This window comes from Astatotilapia calliptera, chromosome 16, assembly GCF_900246225.1.
Source record: "Astatotilapia calliptera chromosome 16, fAstCal1.2, whole genome shotgun sequence".
Classification (NCBI taxonomy): Eukaryota; Metazoa; Chordata; class Actinopteri; order Cichliformes; family Cichlidae; genus Astatotilapia; species Astatotilapia calliptera.
The window spans coordinates 771,747-792,234 of NC_039317.1; the positions used below are offsets into that span (position 1 = coordinate 771,747).

Genomic DNA, 20,488 nt, shown 5'->3' on the forward strand with positions numbered 1-20,488 from the left:
TACAAATCAAGCTTTGTCAAATACATAATTACCTATATTAACTTTGTTACCATATTTTGTTTTTGTGTTTATTAGATCCACCCGGTCCCCCATCCAACCCTAGAATTACAGAAACCACCAAAACCTCAGCCACATTCACCTGGGGCCGACCCCACTATGATGGTGGTCTTGAAGTAGAGGGCTACATTGTTGAATATAAAAAGGAAGGACATGATGATTGGGAGACAGAGACACAGTACCCACTGAAAGCTTCAGAATACGTGATTGGTAAACTACAAAAAGGAGGCAAATACCACTTCAGGGTTAGTGCTGTAAACTCTGAGGGAATAGGCGAGCCTGCAGAGGTTGAGAAAGTGACTGAATTGGTGGACCAGGAGATGTTGCCAGACTTTGAGCTGGATGCTGAACTCAGAAGAACTCTGGTAGTTAGAGTTCGTGCTTCAATCCGTATGTTTGTTCCTATCAAGGGTCGTCCTGTCCCTGAAGTCACATGGAGTAAAGATGATGCTAACCTGAAAACACGTGCACATATTGACAACACAGAGTCGTACACTCTTCTGGTTATTCCTGACTGCACAAGATATGATGCTGGAAAATACCACCTTTCTCTAGAGAATGTTGCTGGAAAGAAGACTGGGTTTGTTAATGTGAAAGTTCTGGATACACCGGGACCACCAGTCAATCTCAAACCTAGAGAGATCACGAAGAACAGCATCACCCTACAGTGGGAAATTCCCATTATTGACGGTGGTTCTAAGATTCGTAACTACATTATTGAGAAAAGAGCAGCCACGAAGAAGGCCTACACAGTGCTTAGCACCACATGGCAGAAGTGTTCCTTCAAGATTCCAGACCTCGAGGAGGGAGCTTACTACTATTTCCGTGTCTCAGCTGAGAATGACCTGGGTGTGGGTGAGCCAGCTGAAACCCCAGAGCCAATCAGGGTATCCCAGGCCCCCTCTGCCCCAGAAAATTTGTATGTCACCGATGTTACCTCTGATAGTGCCAGCCTTGCATGGACCAAGCCTTTGCATGATGGTGGCAGCTTGATCACTGGGTATGTCATTGAGGCTCAAAAGAAGGACACTGATCAGTGGGTCCATGTGGCCACCATTAAGGCTCTGGATTATACTGTTACAGATCTAATTGAGGGTGCTGAATATACCTTCCGTATAATGGCAGTCAATGCATCAGGCAGGAGTGATCCCCGTGAGAGCAGACCAGCTGTTATCAAAGAGCAGACTTCTGCTCCTTCATTTGACCTGCGTGGGGTCTACCAGAAAACGATCATTGCTAAGGCAGGAGATCGGTTGAAGGTGGAGATTCCAGTGTTGGGCAAACCAAGGCCTGTGGTTTCATGGAAGAAAGGAGATACAGTGCTCAAGGAGACACAAAGACTCAACATTGAAACCACACCAACATCAACTATTCTCAACATCAATGAGATAAAAAAGAAAGATGGAGGCCAGTATTCTATGACTGGTAAAAACATGCTGGGGGCAATGACAGAGACAATCACAATCCTGGTTCATGACATTCCTGGACCTCCAACTGGTCCTATTAAGCTGGAAGAAATTTCATGTGATTATGTGCTGATGTCCTGGGACCCACCAGAAAATGATGGAGGTGTTCCTATTAACAACTATATTGTTGAGATGCGGGAGACCACTGGTACTTCATGGGTAGAGCTGGCAGCTACAGTCATCCGCACCACATTTAAGGCAGCCAGACTCACTACAGGAACTCAGTATCAGTTCCGCATCAAGGCCCAGAACAGATATGGGATTGGACCAAGCATTATCTCTGAACCAGTGGTAGCTGTCTATCCATTTGATGTACCAAGCCAGCCTGGCACTCCCGTGGTCACCTCTTTCAACAAGGATGCTATGACCCTTAGTTGGAATGAGCCATCCTCTGATGGAGGTAGTGCCATTCTGGGCTATCATGTGGAAAGGAAAGAGAAAAACAGTATTCTGTGGCAGAGGATCAGCAAAGCCCTTGTTGTTGGAAATCTGTTTAAATCAACGGGCCTTATTGATGGAATTGCATATGAACACCGTGTTATTGCTGAAAATATGGCTGGTCTCAGCAAAGCCAGCAAACCCTCTGAGCCCATGTATGCTTTGGACCCAGTTGATCCACCAGGCAGGCCAGTAGCACTAAATATTACTAGGCATGAAGTGACCTTGTCATGGACCAAGCCAGAGGGAGATGGAGGATTTTCTATTACTGGATACACCGTAGAGAGGAGGGAGATGCCCAATGGACGTTGGCTCAAAGCAAACTTCAACAACATTCTGGAAACTATCTACACAGTCAGTGGTCTAACTGAAGATGCAACCTATGAATTCCGTGTGTTTGCTAGGAACTCAGCTGGTGCTGTTAGTGCTCCATCCCAGTCATCTGAAGCAATCTTGTGCAGAGATGACATTGAAGAGCCCCGGCTTGATGTAGATGCATCATATAGCAGCACTGTTGTTGTCATGGCAGGAGAGGTATTCAAGCTGGAAGCCAGTGTAACTGGAAGGCCAATCCCATCTCTGGTATGGACCAAAGAAGGAAAGGAGCTTGAGGATACAGCCAAAATTGAGATAAAAACATCCGAGTTCCACACAACTTTAACAAACAAAGATTCGCTCAGGAGGGATGGTGGTGCTTTCACTTTGATTGCCAGCAATCCTGGTGGCTTTGCTAAGTTCATATACAATGTCAAGGTGTTAGATAGACCAGGACCTCCCAACTCCCTCACTGTAACAGATGTCACTGCTGAGAAATGTGTCCTTAATTGGCTCCATCCAACACATGATGGTGGTGCCAAGATTGAGTACTTTATCATTCAGAGACGAGAGACCAGCAGGTTGGCTTGGACAAATGTGGCCACAGACCTTCAAGCTAATAGGTTCAAGGTCACCAAGCTTCTAAAGGGCAATGAATACATTTTCAGAGTTATGGCTGTTAACAAGTATGGTGTGGGTGAACCTGTGGAGTCGGAACCTGTCATCTGTGCCAACCCCTATGTACCCAGTGACCCACCACAGCAACCTGAAGTCACCATAATCACCAAGGACTCTATGGTTGTCTGCTGGGATCGCCCTGAACATGATGGTGGCAGTAGAATAAACACATACATAATTGAAAGACGGGACAAAACTGGCCTGCGCTGGGTGAAGTGCAACAAGAGGACTGTAACTGACTTGCGATTCAAAGTCTCAGGCCTCACACCAGGGCATGAATATGAATTCAGAGTTCTTGCTGAGAATAATGCTGGGCTAAGTCAGCCCAGTCCTTCCAGTCCATTCTACAAAGCCATTGACACCATCTTCCAACCTGGACCCCCAGGGAACCCCAGAGTGCTGGACACAACCAAGTCTTCTATCACACTTGCATGGAACAAGCCTGTCTATGATGGTGGTTCAGAAATCACTGGTTACATAGTGGAGACCTGCCTGCCTGAGGAGGATGAATGGACAATTCACACTCCCAAGAATGGTTGGACTGCCACTTCTTTCACCATCACCAATTTGAGGGAAAACCAAGAGTATAAAATCAATATTTCTGCAACTAATTGTGAAGGAGTGGGAGAGCCTGCAGCTGTTCCTGGAACACCCAAGTCTGAAGACAGACTAGTTCCTCCAGAAATTGAACTTGGAGCAGAACTACGTAAGGTGGTCTGCATCAGAGCCTGCAGCACACTCAGACTTTTTGTCCCTATCAAGGGAAGACCAGCACCTGAAATAAAATGGTCTAGAGAGCATGGGGAATCTCTAGATAAAGCTAACATTGAAATCACCTCATCATTCACCACTCTTCAGGTAGAGAATGTTGACAGATTTGATGGGGGTAAATACATTGTGACTGTAGAGAATGCCTCAGGAAGTAAGACAGCCTTTGTTAATGTCAGAGTGCTAGACAGTCCTGGAGCACCTCAGAATCTGATTGTCAGGGAGGTCACTAGAGATTCAGTTTCTCTTGCTTGGGATGCTCCTGTCATTGATGGTGGTTCCAGAGTCCGCAATTACATCGTGGAGAAGCGTGAATCAACCAGAAAGGCTTATTCAACTGTGTGTGCCAGCTGCCATAAGTCAAGTTGGAAAGTTGGAGACCTAGAGGAGGGAAAGATGTACTTCTTTAGAATTTTGGCTGAGAATGAATATGGCATTGGCCTCCCAGTAGAGACTCTTGAACCAATTAAAGCATCAGAGAGGCCTCTTCCCCCAGGCAAAGTGTCTCTCCGTGAAGTTACCAGCAAAAGTGTCACATTAAGTTGGGAAAAGCCTGACCATGATGGTGGAAGCAGAATCACTGGCTATATAGTTGAGATGCAGGGAAAAGGCAGTGAGAAGTGGACCCAGGTTATGGTTGTAAAAAGCAATGAAGCTCATGTTACTGGCCTTACACAGGGAGAGGAGTATACATTCCGTATTTCATCCATTAATGAAAAGGGAGTCAGTGACCCCCGCCCTCTCAATGTGCCTGTGGTTGCCAAGGATCTGGTCATCTCACCAACCTTCAAACTTCTTTTCAGCACATTTAGTGTGCTAGCAGGGGATGATCTGAAAATAGATGTACCATATGCTGCCCATCCCAAGGCTACAGCAACTTGGCTCAAAGATGGTGTTGCTCTCAAAGAGACGACAAGAGTGAATGCAGATGCCACAGACAAAAATCTTCTCCTGGTTATTAAGGAGGCTTGCAGAGATGATGTGGGAACATATACTGTCAAACTTACTAACACAGCTGGAGAGGCATCTACAGATATCAGTGTTATTGTTTTAGATAAGCCTGGCCCTCCAACTGGCCCAATTAAGCTAGATGAGGTCACTGCTGATAGCGTGATCCTGTCCTGGGATCCACCTCAGTATGATGGCGGTTGTGCCATCAATAATTACATCGTTGAGAAGAGAGACACATCTACCACTAACTGGCAGATTGTGTCAGCTACAGTAGCCAGAACCACTATCAAGGCAGCACGTCTGAAAACTGGATCTGAGTACCAATTCAGGATTGCTGCAGAGAACAGATATGGCAAATCTTCAGCCCTGTTATCTGATACTATTGTTGCTCAGTATCCTTTTGAGGTTCCTAGTTCACCACGTTCTGTTACCGTTCAGTCAACCACCAAGGAAAGTATGGTGGTTGTATGGGAAAAACCCAGCAATGATGGTGGAAGCAAGATTTTGGGATACCATTTAGAGCTAAAAGAGAGAAACAATATATTGTGGGTGAAACAGAACAAACAACTTGTCCCAGAAACTAGATTCAAGGTTATTGGCCTGGAGGAGGGTATTGAATATGAGTTCAGAGTTTATGCTGAGAACATTGTTGGCCTCAGCAAAGCCAGCAAAGTGAGTGAAATACAAGTTGCCCGAGATCCTTGTGACAGACCAGGAAAACCAGAAGCTGTCATTGTAACACGGAACCAAGTGACACTAAGATGGACAAAACCCCAATATGATGGTGGAATCAAGATCACAGGTTATGTTATTGAGAAGAAGGAGGGAGCTGGTCGCTGGATGAAGGCCAGTTTCACTAACATCACTGAAACAGAATTTGTTGTCACAGGACTTATTGAGAATCAGACTTATGAATTCCGTGTCATTGCCAAAAATGCAGCAGGTGTTTTTAGCCAGCCATCTGATTCTACTGGAGCCATCACTGCCAAGGATGAGGTGGATCCACCCAAAATTGACTTGGAAGTTAAATACTCCCAAACTGTGGTAGTTAATGCTGGAGAGACATTTAAACTTGAGGCTGCTGTTTACGGTAAACCTGTACCCACAATTCATTGGCTGAAAGAGGGCCAGGAGATCACCGAAGCAGCTCGCTTAGAGCTTAAGAACACAGATTTTACAGCTTGTCTTGTTGTTAAAGAAGCCATCCGTGTTGATGGAGGTCAGTACATACTTCTAGTAAAGAATGTTGGAGGAGAGAAATCTGTTAACATTAATGTTAAGGTTTTAGATAGACCTGGTGCACCCGAAGGCCCTATATCCATTTATGGTGTCACTAATGAAAAATGCTCAATTTCCTGGAAACCTCCCTTGCAAGACGGAGGAAGTGATGTTTCCCATTATATTGTTGAGAGGAGGGAAACCAGCAGATTGGTTTGGACTGTAGTTGAACCAAAAGTTCAGACACTGAACTTGAAGATCACCAAATTACTTCCTGGTAATGAATATATTTTCAGAGTGATTCCTGTTAACAAATATGGAGTTGGAGAGCCACTGGAATCTGAGCCAATGGTTGCCAGGAATCCATTTGTCACTCCCAACCCACCAACAAATGTGGAAGTTTCCACAATCACCAAAGACTCTATGGTGGTGACCTGGGAGAGACCAACTAATGATGGTGGCAGCCCAATCCAGGGATACATTGTTGAGAAACGTGACAAGGATGGTGTGCGATGGACTAGATGCAACAAGCGCAATATTAGTGAGCTGCGCTTTAGAGTTACCGGGCTTCTTGAAAACCATAGCTATGAATTCAGAGTTGCTGCTGAGAATGCTGCAGGTGTTGGCATGCCTAGTGCACCAACAGTGTACTACAAAGCACTGGATCCTGTCTTCAAACCAGGCCCACCAAACAACCCCAAGGTGGTAGACACATCTAGATCCACTGTTTCTCTAACATGGGGCAAACCCATCTATGACGGTGGCTGCGAGGTTCAGTCTTACATTGTAGAGGCATGTAATGGTGCATCTGATGAGTGGTTTATGTGTACTCCACCAACTGGAATCATGGACACAAAATATACTGTGAAAAAACTTCTGGAAAAGCATGAGTACCAATTTAGAGTGTGTGCAATCAACAAGGTTGGTGTTGGTGAGCATGCTGATGTTCCTGGAAAAATTCTTTTGGAGGAGAAACTTGAAGCACCTGATCTTGATCTTGATGCAGATATGAGAAAGATGATCAACATCAGAGCAGCAAGTACGCTCAGATTGTTTGTTCCTGTAAGGGGTCGTCCAGCTCCAGAGGTGAAATGGGGCAAGGCTGATGGTGAGATTAAGGAGACTGCTCAGATTGACAATACAGGCAACTATGCATCACTTGTCATTGAGAATGTTGACAGATTTGATAGTGGCAAGTACACCCTGACTGCTGAGAATGCTAGTGGAGTAAAATCAGTCTTCATAAGTGTCAGAGTGCTGGACTCCCCTAGTCCACCAACTAACTTCGTGGTGAAAGAGATTACCAAGAATTCTGTCACTCTCACATGGGAGCCTCCACATCTGGATGGTGGCTCAAAGATTAAGCACTATATTGTTGAAAAGCGTGAGAGCACCAGGAAAGTGTACTCTCCCATCACGACATGCAACAAGATGTCATGGAAAGTTGAACCTCTTCCAGAGGGTGGAATCTTTTTCTTTAGAGTATTGGCTGAGAATGAATATGGTGTGGGTCTCCCTGCTAAAACTATAGAACCAGTTAAGATATCTGAGAAACCTCAGCCACCTGGCAAGGTCAGTGTTGTTGATGTTACTCACAGCACTGTAACTTTAACTTGGGAAAAGCCTCTGCATGACGGTGGTAGTAGAATCACCCACTATGAAGTTGAACTAGCTCCCAAGGACAGTGAAGCTTGGTCTATATGTGCTAGTGTGAAAGCACTGGAAACATTAGTGACAAACCTTCTCAAGGGAGAGGAGTACCAGTTCAGAGTTGTTGCTGTAAATGACAAGGGCAAAAGTGACCCACGACAGTTGGCTCATTCTGTTGTAGCAAAGGACCTTGTTATTGAACCTGCTGTTAGACCCAAGGCAAGTTCTTACAGTGTCCAGGTGGGGTATGACCTCAAGTTAGAGGTCCCGGTCGCTGGTCACCCTAAACCAATTATCACCTGGACCAAAGATGGCGTAGCCCTTAAGCAGACTACCAGAGTCAATGTCACCGACTCAGCACAAACTACCACTCTTACCATAAAGGATGCTACCAGAGAAGATGGAGGTATGTACACTATCGGTGTCTCCAATGACCTTGGTTCAAAGGATGCCACTGTAGAGGTGATCACCTTGGACAAACCAGGCCCACCCACAGGCCCTGTAAAGTTGGAGGATATCAGTGCTGAGAGCATCACCCTCAGCTGGGAACCTCCTACATACACAGGTGGTTGTCCAATCTCAAACTATGTGGTGGAGAAGAAAGACACAACCACAACAAACTGGTCGGTTGTGTCTGCCACTGTGGCTAGAACCACTCTAAAAGTCAGCAATCTGAAGACAGGCACTGAGTACCAGTTCAGAATCTATGCTGAAAATAGATATGGAAAGAGCTATGCAATTGATTCACAGCCTGTTGTGGCACAGTATCCATTCCAGGAGCCAGGACCACCAGGAACACCATTTGTTTCTTCATACACTAAAGACTACATGGTAGTTGAGTGGCATAAACCCCCAAGTGATGGTGGCAGTGCCATCTTGGGCTACCATCTGGAAAGAAAAGAAAGGAACAGTATCCTCTGGACAAAGATAAACAAAATGCTCATCCAAGATTGTAGATTCAAATCTACTCCACTCGAGGAAGGCATTGAGTATGAGTATAGAGTCTATGCAGAGAACATTGTTGGCATTGGTGAATGTAGCAAAGTGTCTGAGGTTTATGTTGCCCGTGATCCATGTGATCCTCCTAGCCGTCCTGAGGCTGTGATTGTGACCAGGCACTCAGTGAAACTCAAGTGGAACCCCCCGGCGTACGATGGTGGGAGTTTAGTTACAGGTTATCTAGTAGAGAAACGTGATCTTCCTGAAGGAAAATGGATGAAGGCTAGCTTCACAAACATCATTGAACACGAATTCACAGTTACTGGCCTCACAGAAGATAGCAAATATGACTTCAGAGTAATTGCAAAGAATGCTGCAGGTGCCGTTAGCAAGCCCTCTGAGAGCACAGGATCCATAACTGCTAAGGATGAAGTTGTACCACCTAAGAGTGAGACAGATCCTATGTACAACCAGACCATTGTTATAAATGCAGGAGAGACATTCAATCTTGAGGCCAGTGTGGAAGGAAAGCCTATTCCAACTGCTCAGTGGTTCAAGGGGAATCTTGAAGTTGAAAACTCAGCAAGAGCGGAGATCAGAAACACAGATTTTAAAGCTTTGCTTGTTGTAAAGGATGCTATCAGAGTTGATGGTGGACAGTATACTCTGGTTCTCACAAATGTGGCAGGAAGTAAGACTATCCCCTTCAGTGTGAAGGTTCTGGACAGACCAGGGCCTTCAGAAGGACCTCTTACTATCAGCAATGTTACTGAGGAAAAATGCTCACTGTCGTGGCTGCCACCCAGGCATGACGGAGGCGCCAGCATTTCTCACTACATCATTCAGAAAAGAGAAACTAGCCGCTTGGCATGGACTGTGGTCTGCAGTGATTGTAAAGCTACCATGTTTAAAGTTACAAAACTACTGAAGGGAAATGAGTACATCTTCAGAGTCATGGCTGTCAACAAATATGGCACAGGTGAGCCGCTTGAATCAGCACCAGTTATCATGAGAAATCCATTTGTTCCACCTGGAGCACCTCAGGATCTTGAGATCACAAATATCACCAGGGATTCTATGACTGTATGTTGGAACCGTCCTGAGACATCAGGAGGCAGTGACATTGTTGGCTACATTGTTGAGAAGAGAGACAGAGCAGGAGTGAGGTGGACCAAGTGCAACAAACGCAGAGTGACAGACTTGCGTTTCAGAGTAACAGGACTGACTGAGGACCATGAATATGAATTCAGGATATCTGCTGAGAATGCAGCTGGAGTGGGCCAGCCAAGTCCATCGACAACCTATCTTAAAGCATGTGACCCCACCTTCGAGCCAGGCTGTCCCACCAATGTCCATGTGGTAGACACTACTAGAGACTCCATTTGTCTGGCTTGGCACAGACCTATCTATGATGGTGGCTGTGAGATTCAAGGCTACGCTGTGGAAATAACCAAGGCTGATGAGGAGGAATGGGCCATATGCACCCCACCTTGTGGAGTCAATGCTACCAAGTTTACTATCAAAAAGTTGATTGAACACCAAGAATACAAAGTCCGCATTTGTGCCATCAACAAGGTGGGTGTTGGTGAGCCCACTGAGATTCAGGGAGTCGTCAAACCTATGGATAAAATTGACCCTCCAGAAGTGATTCTGGATTCAGAGCTCAGGAAGGGAATAGTTGTCCGTGCAGGAGGCTCGATGAGAGTCTGCATTCCATTCAAAGGCCGTCCTACTCCTGAGATAAACTGGGCCAAAGAGGATGGAGAGTTACCCAGTAAAGTTCAGGTTGAGACTGGTGAAGATTACACACAGCTCTCAATTGAAATCTGTGACAAATATGATGCTGGAAAGTACGTGCTCAATTTAGAAAACAGTGCTGGCACCAAATCAGCTTTTGTTTCCGTTAAGGTGCTAGACACTCCAGGGGCTCCTTTAAACCTAACAGTAACAGACATCAAGAGGGAAAGTGTGACTCTGACCTGGGAGCCTCCTCTTATTGATGGTGGTGCAAGAATCAAGAATTACCTTGTTGAAAAGAGGGAGTCCACAAGGAAGGTTTACTCTAATGTGGACAACAAGTGCACAAAGACAAGCTATCGTATAACTGGCCTGACAGAGGGAACTATATATTATTTCAGAGTCTTAGCAGAGAATGAGTTTGGTGTGGGACAGCCAGCTGAGACAGAAGAATCAGTAAAAACATCTGAGCCCCCCCTGCCTGTGGGTAAGGTCACATTGACCGAAGTGACAAAAACAACTGCTTCACTCTCCTGGGAGAAGCCAGATCATGATGGAGGTAGCAGAATAATTGGTTACTACATTGAGATGCAGCCTGTTGGCTCAGAGGAATGGGTGGTAGCTGCCACATGCAAAACTTGTGAAGGCACTGTCACAGGCCTCAGTGCAGGACATGAGTACCTATTTCGAATCTTAGCCTTCAATGAGAAGGGCAAGAGTGACCCTAGACCTTTGGCTGCGCCAGTCACTGCTAAAGATATAACCATTGAACCCAAATTCAAGATTCAATTTAACACTTATAGTTTACAGCACGGTGAGGATTTGAAGATTGAGATTCCAGTGATTGGACGACCTGTTCCCAAGGTTGAATGGAAGAAGGATGGACAAGCTCTTAAAGAGACAACAAGAATTAATGTTTCCAGCACATTGTCATGCACTAAGCTGTACATCAAAGATGCAAATAAGGACGACTCTGGCAAATACACTGTCACAGCCACCAGTAGCATTGGAACAGCTACAGAGGAGATTACTGTTATTATTCTTGATAAGCCTGGGCCACCCACGGGCCCTGTAAAGATAGAAGAGGTGAGCTCTAATTATGTCACTCTCTCTTGGGAGCCACCAGAGTATACCGGAGGCTGTCCCATCAATAATTACATCGTGGAGAAGAGAGATACTACCACCACAGCATGGCAGATTGTTTCTGCTACTATTGCCAGGACAACCATCAAAGTCACCAAGTTGAAGACTGGTGTTGAATATCAATTCAGAGTGTCAGCTGAAAATAGATACGGGAAGAGTTCTGCAATTGTCTCTCCTGCTGTTATTGCTCAGTATCCATTTAGTGAGCCTGTGGCCCCAGGAACACCAGTCATTTCTTCTGTAACCAAGGATAGCATGGTCGTTGAGTGGAAACCTCCTACCAACAATGGGGGCAGTCCAATTCTTGGCTATCACCTTGAGAGAAAAGAAAAGAATAGCCTCTTGTGGACTAAATTAAACAAGCTTCTAATCCCAGACACACGTTTCAGAACTACAGAACTTGAAGAAGGTATTGAGTATGAATTCAGGGTTTATGCTGAAAACGTTGCTGGTCTCAGCCCAGCTAGCAAGCTGTCTGAGAGCACAGTAGCAAGGGACCCTTGTGACTCACCAGGAACTCCTGAGCCTATTGAAATCACCAGAAACCATGTGACACTCCAGTGGACCAAGCCCCAGTATGATGGAGGGAGTGCAATTACTGGCTATGTGATTGAGAGAAGGAAGCACCCAGACACCCGCTGGATGAAGGCCAGCTTCACTAACATCATTGATACACAATTTACACTTACTGGTCTGACTGAAGACTGTGTGTATGAGTTCAGGGTCATTGCCAGAAATGGTGCTGGGATTTTGAGTCAACCCTCTCAGAGCACAGGGGAAATTACTGCCAAAGATGAAATTGAGGCTCCAGCAGCCACCATGGATTCGAAATTCAAGGATATGACTATTGTTCACGCAGGTGAGACATTTGTCATTGATGCTGACTATACTGGAAAACCTTTGCCTGAGGTCATTTGGTTAAAGGATGGAAAAGAGATTGACAAAGCCACACCAAGAATGGAAATCAAGACTACCCTTACACGTACCATCCTGACAGTCAAGGATTGCATCAGAGTGGATGGTGGCCACTTTGTCCTCAAGCTTATTAATGTGGGAGGAGTAAAGATGATCCCAGTTAATGTCAAAGTTCTGGATAGACCTGGGCCTCCAGATGGACCTCTAGAAGTCAAAGGGGTCACAGCTGAGAAATGTTATCTGCATTGGAATCATCCCTCACATGACGGAGGAGCTGGCATCTCTCACTATATCATTGAGAAGAGAGAGACTAGTCGTTTGTCATGGACTATGGTTGAGCCCAAGATTCAGGCAATCAGCCACAAAATCACAAAACTATTGCCTGGCAATGAATATATCTTTCGAGTTACTGCTGTAAATAAATATGGTGTTGGCGAGCCTTTAGAATCAGAAGCTGTTGTTGCTCGTAACCCTTTCACCACTCCCAGTGCCCCCTCAAACCTTGAGGTCGGTGCCATCACTAGGGACTCCATGGTGCTTTCCTGGGAGAGGCCCAATGATAATGGAGGTGCAGAGATTGAGGGATATGTCCTTGAAAAACGTGATAAAGATGGTATCAGATGGAGTAAATGCAACAAGAAGAGGCTGAATGACCTGCGATTCAGATGCACTGGTCTCACAGAGGGCCACTCATATGAATTCAGGGTTTCGGCTGAAAATGCTGCTGGTGTAGGAAAGCCTAGTGCACCAACTCCGTACATCAAGGCCTGTGATGCCACTTATCCACCTGGACCCCCAAATAATCCAAAGGTCACTGACCATTCAAGTACCACAGTTTCCCTTTCATGGTCCAGGCCTATATATGATGGTGGTGCACAGATCACTGGGTATATTATTGAAATGAAAGAGGCAACAGATGATGAATGGATCATTAGCACACCACACACTGGCGTCCAAGCCACTAACTACACAGTAAAGAAACTTAAGGAGAATGCGGAATACAACTTCCGCATAAGTGCTGTTAATTGTGAGGGAGTAGGAGAACATGTAGATTTGCCTTGTTCTGTGATTGCTGCAGAGAAGCTGGAGGCTCCTGAAATTGAACTAGATTGTGACCTAAGAAAGATGGTCAACGTCCGTGCCTCTGCTACCTTGCGTCTGTTTGTGACAACCAGAGGGAAGCCTGAGCCTGAAGTCAGATGGTCAAAGGCTGATGGCACTCTAAATGAACGTGCCCAGATAGAAGTCACAAGCTCTTACACAATGCTGGTGATTGAGAATGTTGACAGATTTGACACTGGCAAATATGTGCTGACCCTTGAAAACCTCAGTGGCTCTAAATCAGCCTTTATCAACGTCAGAGTTCTGGATTCTCCTAGTGCTCCTACTAACCTCGGAGTTAAGGATGTTAAAAGAAATTCTGTCTCTCTCTCCTGGGAGCCTCCTCTAATTGATGGTGGGGCTAAGATATCACATTATATAGTGGAGAAGAGAGAACAGAAGAGAATGGCTTTCACCAGTGTTTGCACTAACTGCGTCAGAAACTCCTACATTATTTCAGACCTGCAGGAAGGAGGCCGATACTATTTCCGTGTGTTAGCTGTGAATGAACTCGGAGTAGGTCTGCCTGCATCCACAGATCAAGTTAAGGTGTCTGAGCCTCCTCTGCCTCCTGGTAAGATTGTGGTTGTTGACATCACTCGTCATGCTGTTACACTCTCTTGGGAGAAACCTGATCATGATGGAGGCAGTAAGATTACAAACTATATTGTGGAGATGCAGCCCAAGGGAGATGACAAATGGACGGTGTGCAGTGAAGTCAAAGCACTTGAAGCTACCATTGATGGACTCACAACTGGAGAGGAATACTCCTTCAGGGTAACTGCTGTGAATGATAAGGGTAGAAGCGATGCTAAGCCTCTGGCTACTCCTGTGGTGGTAAGGGACATCACGATGGAGCCCATCATCAACCTGTTATTCACCACATACAGTGTAAAAGCAGGAGATGATTTGAAGATTGACGTTCCCTTCAAAAGCAGACCACAGCCTGAGGTGTGCTGGAAGAAGGATGGCCAAGTGCTTAAGCAGACAACCAGGGTAAATGTTCTCAATTCAAAAACCTCATCTAAGATTGTCATCAAGGATGCCACGAAGGAGGATGTAGGGAAGTATGTGATTACCCTGACTAACTCAGTTGGTACCAAGTCAGCTGAAATCTCTGTTATAATCCTGGATAAACCTGGACCACCTAGTAACATTAAGGTTGATGAGGTGAGCGCTGACTTTATTTCTCTGTCTTGGGATCCTCCAACCTATGATGGTGGTTGTCAGATTAACAACTATGTAGTTGAGAAGAGAGACACTACTACTACAACATGGCAAATCGTGTCAGCCACAGTGGCCAGAACATCAATAAAGGTTTCTCGACTTACTCAGGGGACAGAGTACCAGTTCCGCATTGCAGCTGAGAACCGTTATGGGAAGAGTCCTGCCATAGATTCTGCTCCTGTTGTTGCTCAGTATCCATTTGAGCCTCCTGGCCCTCCAACCCAACTTCATGTTGTCCATGCCACCAAAACTGGGATGCTCGTGGTATGGGGCAGACCTGCAAGTGATGGTGGAAGTCCTGTTATTGGTTATCACATTGAAAGCAAAGACCAAAGCAGCATCTTGTGGACCAAGGTCAACAGAGGTCTGGTGACTGAGAACCAGTTTAAGATGACAGGAATGGAAGAAGGTCTGTTGTATCAGTTCAGAGTGTATGCTGAGAATATTGCTGGAATTGGTCCATGCACTAGGGCAAGTGACCCTGTGGCAGCCAGGGATCCATGTGAATCTCCACATAACCTTAGAGTCACAAACATCACTAGAAATTCAGTTTCTCTTTTTTGGGAAAGACCTGAATATGATGGCAGTGCAAAAATTACTGGCTACATTGTTGAGCGTCAAGAGCTTCCCAATGGTCGCTGGCTGAAATGCAACTTCACCAATGTTCAAGACACTTACTTCGATGTCACTGGTCTCACAGAAGATGTCCGGTATGATTTCCGTGTTATTGCTAAAAATTCTGCAGAGCAATTGAGTGCTCCTTCAGAAAGCACTGGACCCGTCACTGTCAAAGATGATGTAGATCCTCCCACCATTATACTGGAAGATAAATTCAGACAGTTGGTTGTCATTAAGGCTGGAGAAATCATTAGAATTGATGCCGAAATTACTGGGCGTCCACTCCCAGTTGTTTCATGGTCTAAGGATGGTAAGGAGATTGAGGCCAAGGCTAGATGTGAAATCACATCCACTAACTTCACAACCACGCTCATTGTCAAAGATGCTATCAGAAGGGACTCTGGACAGTATGTTCTTACTCTGCACAATGTAGCTGGAACCAGATCTGTGGCTATCAACTGTAAGGTTCTGGACAGACCTGGACCTGCATCAGGACCTTTAACAGTTTCTGGTCTCACAGCAGAGAAATGCACCCTGTCATGGGGACCACCTCAGGAAAATGGTGGTGCTGAAATTATGCACTACATTGTTGAGAAACGTGAGACCAGTCGTCTTGCCTGGACTCTTGTCTATGGTGACATGAAGGCAACTACCTGCAAAGTGACTAAACTGCTCAAAGGAAATGAGTACATCTTCCGAGTTAGGGGAGTCAACAAATATGGAGATGGTGAAAGCCTGGAGAGTGAGCCAACAAAGGCCACTGATCCATTCACTGTCCCTTCAGCTCCCACTAATGTCCAGGTCACCTCTGTTACAAGTGAGGCAATGACCATTTGCTGGGAAAGACCTGTTTCTGATGGTGGCAGCAGTATTGCTGGCTATGTAATTGAGAAGCGAGAGAAGACTGGCCTCCGCTGGTGCCGTGTCAACAAGAAACCTGTTTATGACCTTAGAGTGAAAGCTTCACACCTTCGCGAGGGCTGTGAGTACGAATACAGAGTTTTTGCAGAGAATACTGCTGGCCTCAGTGCTCCTAGCACTCCTTGCCCACTCACCAGGGCAGAAGACCCACAGTTTTTACCCTCACCTCCAGCTAAGCCTAGGATAATTGACTCCACAAAGACTACAGTCACCCTGTCATGGAATAAGCCACTTTTTGATGGTGGAGCACCTGTGACTGGTTACAGAGTAGAATACAGGAAGACATTAGATGATGAATGGATTGTTGGAGTACAGAACACCAAAAACACAGAATTTACAGTGGTGGGATTATCACCTGGAACTGAATATGTGTTTGTTGTCAAATCCATTAACAAGATTGGAGTGAGTGAGCCCAGTCCTGAGTCAGACAAACAAGTTGCCAAAGAAAGAGAGGAGGAGCCAACCTTTGATGTTAGCAATGAAATGAGAAAGACTCTTATTGTAAAGGATGGAAGCTCTTTCACAATGAAAGTTCCTTTCAAAGGCAAACCCATCCCTAGTGTTACTTGGGCTAAGCCTGATGTAGACCTTAGAGTTCGTGCTGTAATTGACACCACAGATACCTTTACTTCCATCACCTTAGAAAAAGCAACTCGAAATGACTCTGGAAAATACACTGTCACTCTATCCAATGTAGCTGGTACCTCCTCCTTGACGCTCACTGTCCGTGTTTTGGACTCACCTGGGCCTCCTAGTCATATAGAGGTCAAGGAAGTCACAAAGACCTCTGCTACTATAACCTGGGATACTCCTGAGATTGAGGGAGGAGGACCAGTCAAGAATTACCTTATTGATTACCGTGAGGCTAGCAAGAAAGGCTGGACTAGATTGACTGACACATGCCACAGACTGACATACAAGGTGGCAGACCTGCAGGAGGGAGAAGTCTACTACTTCAGAGTGACAGGCGAGAATGAATATGGTATTGGTGTTCCTGCTGAGACCAAAGAGGGGACCAAGATCACAGGTATTAAATCCTGAGTTGGTATTTTTTTTTAATTTTTACAGAAAATATATATCAAAATTTGTTTTAATTGAAAGACATATTTTCTTTCTCCAGAAAAACCAAGTCCACCACCAAAACTGGGTGTAACGGATGTGACCAAGGAAAGTGTGTCCTTGGCATGGGCCAAGCCAGAACATGATGGAGGCAGCAGAATTACTAGCTACCTAGTAGAAGCACTGGAGAATGGACAAGAGAAGTGGGTTAAATGTGGTACAACAAAGTCCATCCACTTCACAGTGTCTGGTCTGAGGGAGAATGCGGAGTACTTCTTCAGAATCAGAGCTGAGAACTATGCTGGATTCAGTGATGCTAAGGAAATGATTACTCCTGTAGTGGTCAAAGACCAGCTTGGTAAACTACAAGCTTGTTATAATAATCAGAACATGCCATGCAATTAGTAGAGACTACACCTAATTTCTCCTGTTGTAACTCTTTTTGGTACTTTTCTGTTCTAGAATCTCCTGAGATCAACATGAAGGACTTCCCCCACAATACAGTATATGTTAGAGCTGGATCTACCCTAAAATGTGAGATTCCATTGACAGGCCGGCCTTTACCTAAAGTGACTCTGTCCAAGGATAATGTGCTGCTCAAATCAACAATGAGGTTTAACTCAGAAGTCACTCCTGACAGTATCAAGATTAGTGTGCGTGAGAGCATTGCAGGAGACTCAGGCCGCTATGATATTATTGCCTCCAACTCCAGTGGAACCACCAAGTCCTTTGTAAATATTGTGGTTCTTGACCGCCCCAGTGTCCCACTTGGACCAGTGGAGCTGTATGATGTCACAGAAGACAGTGTAAGCTTAAAGTGGCTCCCACCAGCATATGATGGTGGCAGTCCCATCACCAACTACATCATCCAGAAGCGAGAGACAACTACAGCCAACTGGATGGACATGTCTTCAGCTGTGGCCCGTTGCACCATGAAAATTATGAAGCTGACCACTGGCCTGGAGTACCAATTCAGAATTAGGGCAGAGAACAGATATGGAATCAGTGAACATATTGACTCCCCAGCTGTCGCTGTCAGTCTTCCTTACAGTAAGAAGTTTTTGCTTTTCTTATTATTATACATAAACATAATAATTTTGCTACTCATTCTTTACACCTTCACTATGTGAGCATGCCAAAATTCTCAAACTCTGCCTCTTGTCCTCCAGCTATACCAGATGTGCCATCAACTCCAGAAATTACTGCTGTAACCAGGGAAAGCATTACCGTTGCATGGAAGGAGCCAAAGTCAGATGGAGGCAGCCATGTGTTTGGTTACCATCTCCAAATGAAAGACAAAAACAGCATCCTTTGGCAGCGAGTCAACAAAACAGTGATCCGTGCCACACACTTTAAAGTCACCAACATAAATGCTGGACTTATTTATGAGTTCAAGGTAGCAGCAGAAAACTCTGCTGGAATTAGTGCCTTCAGCAAGATTTCTGATGCTGTATTGGCTATTGATGCCTGCGGTGAGTTTATAGTCGATAAAATGCATGAAAAATTCTTTGACTTAAGATTTTCTGCAATATTTATTAAAATCATCCTCACTGTATCTTCCTATAGAGCCACCCCTATACTTGCGTATAACTGACATCACTAAGAACTCCATTAGTCTGGCCTGGCAGAAGCCTGACTATGATGGTGGATCCCCAATAACTGGTTACATCATTGAGAAGAGAGAGGGTGTTAGCCCCAAATGGTCTAAAGCTAACCTCACCAATATCACAGACACCCGCTTCATTGTTACTGGCCTCACCCAGGATGAAACATATGAGTTCCGAGTCATGGCAAAGAATGCAGTTGGTTCAGTGAGCAATCCGTCTATCACTGTGGGGCCAGCCACATGTGTGGACACTTATGGTAGGTCTTTTCATGTTGGGTTATATTTGTGTATTTTTTTCTGCAATTATGCATTGTCTTGTATTCTAAGATATTTATTCCACACCCTACATATTCTACATCCTGACTTGTTTTACCATCTCTGGTCCAGGTGCCCCAGAGATTGAAATACCTCAGGAGTATCTTAATGAGGTCAAGCACAAGGCTGGCTCTAATGTGGAACTCAAATTTAATATAAGAGCCAAACCTGCTCCCAGTATTGAGTGGTTTAAAGATGGCAGAGAGCTTAAGCCTACTTCTCAGCTCTCTTTTAAACACACTTTCGAGTCCACAAGTGTGTTCGTGAAGGAAACAACTCGTCTTAACTCTGGAACCTATGAAGTCAAGGTGAAGAACTCCCTCGGATCTTCATGTGCCATTGTCAGGCTGCTCATTCAAGGTATTTATTTAATATTTATTTTTCATTGTATAACATGTATCATATATGCAGTATACACCCTGAGTCAAATGTTTTCCTTGTCTAATCAGATAAGCCAGGCCCACCTGCTGGAGAGATTCAGTTTAAGAAGGTGACAGCTGACAACATCACCATCATGTGGTCACCACCTGCTGATGAAGGTGGTGCCATGGTGACACATTACATTGTAGAAAAGCGGGAGACCAGCAGGGTAATGTGGTCGATTGTCTCAGAGAAACTGGTTGACTGCATTGTGAATGTGCCCAGACTCATAATGGGCAATGAGTACATCTTTAGAGTCCGTGGAGTCAACAAGTATGGCATTGGAGAGCCACTGGAGTCTGAGCCCATTATTGCCAAGAATGCATTTGGTAAGCAAATAGAATAAAGTCACCTCATCAGTCACCCCATATGTGACTGATGAGGTGTATCTCTCCCTCTCTCTCTCTCTCTTGCTCTCATGTTTGAAAATATATCAACTTTCATTATAGACAGTGGTAAATTACAATGGTAAACTTAAAAGCTTTAACCTTATCGTTTTTATTTTGCACAGTACCTCCCAGCGAGCCATCTAAGCCTAAAGTTACTATGATCACTAAGTCTACCATGACAGTGATCTGGGAAAGACCAGCGTTGGACGGAGGCAGTGATATTGATGGCTACTATCTAGAGAAAAGGGAGAAGAGGAGTCTGCAATGGTTCAAGGTTTGTTTGCTGCCCCAAATCTAAAAAGTTCAAGCATAAAGAAAATCTACCAATGAATAGGAGATGTTAGCTTTAATACATCCATTTTTTTTTTATCAAGGTGGTGAAGGGCACTATCAGAGACACCAGGCAGAAAGTGGCTAACCTGGTGGAGAACAATGAGTACCAGTACAGAGTGTGTGCTGTCAACAAGGCTGGAGCAGGGAACTACTCTGAACCTTCTGAGCTCTATAAAGCCTATGACCCAATAGGTATATGACTTTAATTTGCAGTTATCCTCATC

General features: G+C 45.0%; 1 protein-coding gene across 22 annotated transcripts in view; it reads left to right on the top strand.

Annotated features, from left to right (window-relative positions):
* Positions 1-20,488, top strand: part of ttn.2 (titin, tandem duplicate 2) — a 218,615-nt gene that overhangs the window by 172,961 nt on the left and 25,166 nt on the right. For all 22 annotated transcript variants that reach the window (XM_026144404.1, XM_026144415.1, XM_026144413.1 and 19 more), the window contains 9 exons: positions 76-17,169; positions 17,263-17,559; positions 17,664-18,251; positions 18,371-18,673; positions 18,768-19,064; positions 19,195-19,482; positions 19,572-19,871; positions 20,054-20,205; positions 20,306-20,456. In XM_026144404.1, the coding sequence (XP_026000189.1) occupies positions 76-17,169; positions 17,263-17,559; positions 17,664-18,251; positions 18,371-18,673; positions 18,768-19,064; positions 19,195-19,482; positions 19,572-19,871; positions 20,054-20,205; positions 20,306-20,456 (19,470 nt within the window). The remainder of the gene's footprint in view (positions 1-75; positions 17,170-17,262; positions 17,560-17,663; positions 18,252-18,370; positions 18,674-18,767; positions 19,065-19,194; positions 19,483-19,571; positions 19,872-20,053; positions 20,206-20,305; positions 20,457-20,488) is intronic.